Raw genomic sequence first — 7,041 nt, 5'->3', positions numbered from 1 at the left:
CTTATTGGAAAAAGGTGAATGTTTTGACTCATGCCACCTTAACTATAGGAACAAAGTAAGAATTGCAACGTTTTTTTTATATGTGTAACCATATGATTAAGTGCCATCAAATCATTGTTTGCTCTTTAGAACCACATGTGATTAACCATATGAGTAATCAAATACTGTCATGACATGCTATAACAAAGATGAAGTATTGTAATTTGTCAAGGTACGGCTAACTTACATTATTATAGGGAAGTGTTTTGGAACTCATAACTTTTCTTATGGCAAAATACTTGATATATCAGAATCCAGTAGTAAATATATCAATTTTAATAAACTGAAGTTTATGGAATTAAACTTTTGCTTTAGAATCAACAATCCCACTGTTTTTATTGTAACAACATATATAATTTGTAGATTTGTGAGATAAAATTTTAAGGGTGTTGTCTCTCTGTTTTGGAATATCAATGTGTTATTGAAGAAAATATACCTAGCCTGTTATTTTTCTTTTTAATAAACTGTACTTCTTAATAATCCCTAACAAATTTGCAAGTATTTTAGTATGACAGCCATCCATCATTGTATAGCATAACCACCTACATTGCACTCTTAATTCACACTCACTAGCAAATCTTACAGCATCTTCCGACATTTACTTCCAAATTAATAATAACATCGAGAAATAAAAATAATTGGAGAGGTAGCGTAATTAACCGATACACAGTTGGCGAAACAGCAACCCTGCTTACATTTTCTCGAAGCCAATCCACGGACGGATTACTTCTAACTACAACTCCTACAAATCCCTGCGTTCTTACAATATCCGGGACAGCAAGCGCAGGGGCCCTCTGTACTTGTAGTTTCAAGGGCCGGAAACCCAGTAGAAGAAAAGGGGGATTTTCCGCCATCACCGGGACTACAAGCCCCAGCATGCTTTGGGTAACCCGGGGCGGTAATGGCGGCGGCAGCGCCTGCGCATTGCGGTCTCCGTGCGGACCGCGCAGAGTGAATAATAAAGCTCTCCTCCTCGGTGGTAGCGGGCGGCGGAGGAGGGAGCGGAGGGCAGGAGCATGTCGAAGGGCCCGGTAGGGACCGGCCCTCCTGCGACCGGGCCGGTGGCGGCCGCCAGCACGCTCCAAGCGCAGCCCGAGAAGCCGCAGCACTACACGTACGTAGCGATAACACCCGCAGCCGCTTCTTAGTGCTGCTGCTCCCGCCGCCGCCGCCGCACCCCTCCGCCCGGCGCCCGCCCGCGCGCCACACACGCCTGACGTCAGCGGGCAGCGTGCGGCACGCGCGCACGGAAACAAACGGCCCGCCCGGAACCGGCTGAAACCGGTTGTGGTCGGCCTGGGCCGGAGGAATTTCGGCTATGGGAGGGGGCGGGGAAGGAGCGGACACCCCCCCTCCCAGCGCTTTTGGTGCGGGCGGGCGCGCGCGCACCTAACCGCCCCATAAACACAAACACACCCCACAGGCAAGAGGCGCGCAGTGCCCATGATGCGTTGCGTCGTCTTCGCCCTCGCCCTACGGGTCCTCTGCTCCTCCGTTGGTCTTTGGGTTGGGGGTGGGGGGCTGTCCGTCTCGCTACTGCCCCCTTTGAGAGACCCCTTCTTTTCGCCGTCCCCTTCTTTTTTGTCTAATTGGCTAAACCCAATTAGGGTTTAGGGGAACCTTTTTCTGGCCGAGGGGTTGAACAAGTCGTTCTGTAAAATGAAATTCTCCTCGGATACTCGGAAAGTTCGTGATCCGAAGGTCCTGGTGGGGAAAAATTGGGGTGTCTTTTTGTCCCCCAACCTTCATAAACTGGCTTTTCTGTGACTCATGGTCTGTCTCGTGGAATCTAGAGCATCCTAAGTGAAACACTGTATACAAAAGTACTGTGACTTTCCTCGCCATTTTCTCTTGCTGATGGCTGTCATTAGGGGAGGGGGGGGGTGTTTCTAGCCAAGCCTGCAAAATAAAACTTAAAAGCATAAAGGGAACTCTTTCTTTCTTTTCTTGTCTTTGAATCCTCTGGAACAGTAGTTCCTTAACAAGGAATTGTGAGTCCGTAAGCATATAGTGAGGAATAATTCAGCTTGTTAAAATAAATGGTCTTCCCAAAATAACAAAGCATAAACAAATACTGTTACGTTCTATTGATTTCATAGAAAATGTTTTAATAGCATCAACATAAAGAGTTAAGTATTAGAATAAGTTGTCTCTTATATTTATAGGTTGCCCTCTTCTGTTCAGAATTCCTAATAATTGTGTATATCTGAGAGCAGTTGCTGTAGCAGGTACAGGTATTTTAGATCTGTTGGTAAATACTGTGCTACTTTGGGACCTTGTAAATACATTTTGGTGACAATTAATTTGTGATATTGTTATTTTGTATCGTTACTGTACTAGCAACACATACATCTATTTTATTATATCTGGCAAAACTTGTTTTGTAGGGAATTGGTCATACATAACCTGTTCCACATTAGTATGAGGAATTCATTACTATAAAATGTGATGGGCACAGATTTGGATGGCTTGGAAAGGAATAAATAAATTCATGGTGGAACATTAGAGCGTTACCTCCATGAGGGAACCATGCCACCAAATAACAGTTACAATGAAAAAGTGATGGAAAGGGAATATGAAGGACTCCATGTCATGATTGTGAGCATCCTGAAGGCATCTGGTTGGAGGCTGTGAGAAGCAGCATGGTAGACTAAAATGGGTCTTAGCTTAATTCTTCAGGGTCATTCAGATGATTGGTCAGTTGTGCTGCTAATGTTTCAAACCTATTAAAAGCATAATAGAAAACTTTTAAATATGTGCAATACTGGGTATGTAATAGGATGATACAATAATTGCTTAGTTTCAACCTGTATGAATGAGTGAAGAGATTGTCCTTAATTGCAAAACAGGAAGTCTATAGATTAGCCTCATACCTGCTGTACATCATCACAATTTTGAATTGTTGATAGAGATTCATGCATGTGATTATCAGACAATATGCAACTTGCATTTATAATAAAAGTCAGTATAATATTAGCTGAGTTTTTCCTGATTTCCATTACCTCCCACACCTTCCTTTGTATTCTCAAAATGCATTGGGATATTGGGGGAAATCACACAGAGGTGACACGTGGTGTATATGAGGAGCTATAGAAGCTCACCATCTCCCTGTTTTCACTGATTAAAATATCAATGAAAAAAATCTGATTGGATTTCACTCAGTTTATTTCACAAAATGTGAAATAAATATACTTAACAAAAATAATAGCCATGTGAGCTGGTAATAATCTAGGAGTGATGAATATTCTATTTATTTTATTGTTTTTAATTTGTTTATGCTGAATTCTATTTAATTTACTTTGCAAATGAACAATTTAAAAATGAAGTTCTTGTTAAAATTAGCTTTAACAAATAGTGTGATATTGTAAGGAGATTATAGCACTAAATCTAATTTTGTACATCTTCTAGTGCAGGGGTGTCAAACTTGCGTTGTCACGGCAGCCTCACGTGGCGTATCGTGACCTCCCCGCCCCCTTTGCTAAACTGGACATGGGTGTGGCCAGCACATGATGCATCCGGTTCGTGAGTTTGTCAGCCCTATTCTAGTGGAATAACATCTGTACCATAATGGGTTCTCATTCATCCAAGTGTCTTCAAGAATAGTTCTAGAGATTTGGGAGAAAATCTATAGCAGATGTTGGAAGTATATAAGGAACTTCAGGATTAAGAGGGGGAGAGTGGGAGACTAATGCATAATCAAATGATCGCATATATGGAAAGTGTATAGCTGATAGTTGGTTTTAGGTAGCTTTTTCAGATATTTATATACAGTACATGTTTGGAACACATTTTCAAATGCAACAGATTCTAGTTTTGATGTATTTGCTTTCACTAATGTGTAACAGTTTATATTTTGCTTATGCTTTTGCAAACAGAGGATGTCTCCTGTACCTTCCAAACCATATCAGTGTAGTGTTGCTGCAACTTGTCCCTTCTGCTTCTTCTGTCCAAATGTTGCTGAAGCATATTATTATAGGCATAAAATATGCCCATGTGTGTGGGAGAATTTTTTTGACAGTCTGTTTCTTGTTGAGATATTTATGAATTATTACACACAGCATTACAGAGTGTATGATGCCAATCTTAAATAAGAAATTCACTTCATGTACCAAACTTGTGTGTGTACTTGTGTACTGATTCCAGGTGACTACCTGACCTAGTCCCTTCAGGGTTTTTTTGGAAAGGTTTTTTTTTTTGGAAATAATTTTGCATTGCCTGCTTCCTAGGGATGAGAGAATGGCTGGTCCAACGTAACCCAGTTGTTTTTGTGGTCTAGGATTCACAATCTTCAGGTTTATAGCCTGGTGCCTTAATCACATCACCAAACTGGCTATCATGTGCCACTACTCAAGACTATTATTGATTTGCAAATTTTGTTAAGTATAAACTTTCAGTTGTGAATATAGAAGACACATAATATTGAGAGAAAAATATCTTTATAAAGAAAAACTTTAAAGCTTGTCTTCCTCAAACCAAATGCAAGATACCAGCTAGCCTGATATCTACATACCTAATGCAGTATTTTGATTAAGATAATGTTTAAAGTTGAGTGCAGATACACTGATCTACTTCTACAGATTCAGTATCAATTGTATTTAAATGTCAGTCAGATGCATATTTTGTTAAGGCTTTCAGAAGTGAAAATTGAAAGGATTTTAGATTTCAAAAGAAAATATGTGGAACTGTTTTGTTTGTATTATATATATATTTATGCTGATAAATAAATGACTTTAAATATATATATATATATATATATATATATATATATATATATATATATATATATATATATATATATATATATATATATATATATATTTAAAGTCATTTATTTATCAGCATAAATATAACATATATATATGGTAGTATGATAGAAATGGTGACATTTTCCTAATGTATTTGAACTCTATAGTTAGAAAACAGTTATAGTGGAATGAACGGTGAACCAAAATGTTGTGAAAGAGTGTTCAGAGTTTATGCTCTTCAGAACATTCCATCAGGCAAAATGATACATTTGACAAAAATCTTTCTGTCCATCTCCTAGGCAAGTTGTATATTTAGTTATTTATTACTCTGCACAATGTACAGTTCCCCAACTCTTGTTCTAAAAACAAACAAAATCCAGACAAAATAATTGTCTTTACTGTAGTAGAGTACAATTAACTGCACTGAATTCTGGAGAATTTGAAAGTGGACATGCTTATTGTGGTAGTTTATGTTGATCATAAGGAAGCTATTTAACCAATTAACTAACATATAATTTTGTTTAATGTAGTAACAATATTTGTTTTTGTTTCTTTTTACAAAATTATTACTGTGCTAAAGATTTATAGTCAAATGAAAATTTTACTTTATGACTAAAGTGTCTTATCAGCACACAGATTTAACAACTAAAACATTTAAAGATATCACTACCACTTTAGCTACATTTATGCTAATGGCTTGAATCCTACTTGAAAAGAAGAACTCATTCCATCAGTGAAAGAAACTCTAATCAGAAAAGACTTTGGTGCATGGAGATAGGAGAAACGTAACAAAAAATGCCATCTCTCTTTACCACTAGGAATGACCCATGTCTGACTTGGTTCAGTACAGTACCAAGTCTTGGTACACTATAATATCTTGAGGAAAGTAACTTGAAATGAAGGCTGGAACTACTGCCTGGCAGAATAAAGCATATCAGAATTTTGGATAGCTCAGTATAGGAAACAGGTAATCCTCAATATGCCAGTTCTATTGTTTCACCAACTCTCTTAAGTTTAATTGTCATCTTAAACTGAAAGAAGCAGGTTTTTACCTTGATGTATGTTGCTTACTGCTGAGTTTGGACTTAAAGACACAGACACACATCCAACAACAATTTCTGAAATCTGAGGTTCCTATGTTGCTGGATAATCCCAGAAACTATAGGAATTTCCAAACACAGGGGATGGAAGGAGAGATGGGCTACATCCTTAGTCTGGGAAAGTTTGCATTCAAATTAAGATAAATTGAAACTTGTTATGAGTATTGGAACGTTGTTGGGCTCCTACTTCCAGTGACTCCAAAGCCCCATGAATAAAATGTCTACTGGCAAAACATTAGGGTTCAAAATTAATGATCTTTAGGAATGAATTATTAATTCAGCATGGCTTCCTTTCAGACCTTAATATATTGCCCTTTGTCTACGAAATAATGAGCATAGCTGGCCAAAGTAAATCTAATATTTACATTATAATCTGAAAGTGATGATGGTGACAATCATACATTTAGTCCCATTGTTGCACATGAGTTTAATTTTAATTTATACCCTGTAAAAACCGCTATTGCTTCAAATGCGTGATTTTGCTGTCACTGGAGTAAAATAACTATTAAAATTACTTATTTCAAGATTACTGTCCAATAAATGTTTTCCTTAATTAATTACATTTTAGGCTGTAGGTCTCAGACTTAGAATCTAATTACTGTAAACTATTGGAATTATTCTGTAATAGTTCATGTTTTATATTAAGTCAATACTGTTTACATATTATATCTTGAGACTAAGATAGTATTTGTTTAGTGCAATTTTGACTAACATATTTCTTGTGAATTGAAATAGATTGTTGTGCTAGACCTACCAGAACTTCTCATTTAAAGAACTGGCTTGTAAGAGAAAGAATTACAGTGGTGTAAATTCTGCTTTTTTGCTAGAAATGTTTGGGGAAGTAGGAGTGAATAAAAAAAGATTATTTGCAAAACTGTTGTGACTGTTTGAAGATACAACAGCATTGAAAAAAGTGACTTATGACATTTTTCACACCGATGACCATTGCGATATCATAAAAGATCATAAGTCCATAAGCTTAATTATGGTCATAAATCAAGAACTACCTGTAGTAAAGATAGTATTCATAGTCATGGTTTGGGTTTCGTATCTAGGCTACCTTGAAGGTTTAACATCAATCTTGCAGATCTTCTCTATTTTTAGAGACAGAAGATCCCTCCCTCCTTTTTTGGTTTTTAGTAAAGGCCTCCAATTGT

General features: G+C 37.5%; 1 protein-coding gene across 4 annotated transcripts in view; it reads left to right on the top strand.

Annotated features, from left to right (window-relative positions):
* The first annotated feature begins 806 nt into the window (after positions 1-806).
* UNK (unk zinc finger) overlaps positions 807-7,041 on the top strand; it is a 66,263-nt gene continuing 60,028 nt past the window's right edge. For 2 of the 4 annotated variants that reach the window (XM_087709914.1, XM_087709916.1), the window contains exon 1: positions 807-1,153. In XM_087709914.1, the coding sequence (XP_087566040.1) occupies positions 1,056-1,153 (98 nt within the window). In that variant the 5' untranslated portion in view covers positions 807-1,055. The remainder of the gene's footprint in view (positions 1,154-7,041) is intronic. The other 2 variants (XM_087709915.1, XM_087709913.1) reach the window with 1 other exon arrangement.

Source organism: Thamnophis sirtalis, unplaced genomic scaffold (genome assembly GCF_051295495.1).
Source record: "Thamnophis sirtalis isolate CommonGarterSnake01/CBP01778 unplaced genomic scaffold, rThaSir2_p1.2 scaffold_3, whole genome shotgun sequence".
Classification (NCBI taxonomy): Eukaryota; Metazoa; Chordata; class Lepidosauria; order Squamata; family Natricidae; genus Thamnophis; species Thamnophis sirtalis.
This window is presented reverse-complemented; position numbering and strand designations above follow the sequence as displayed.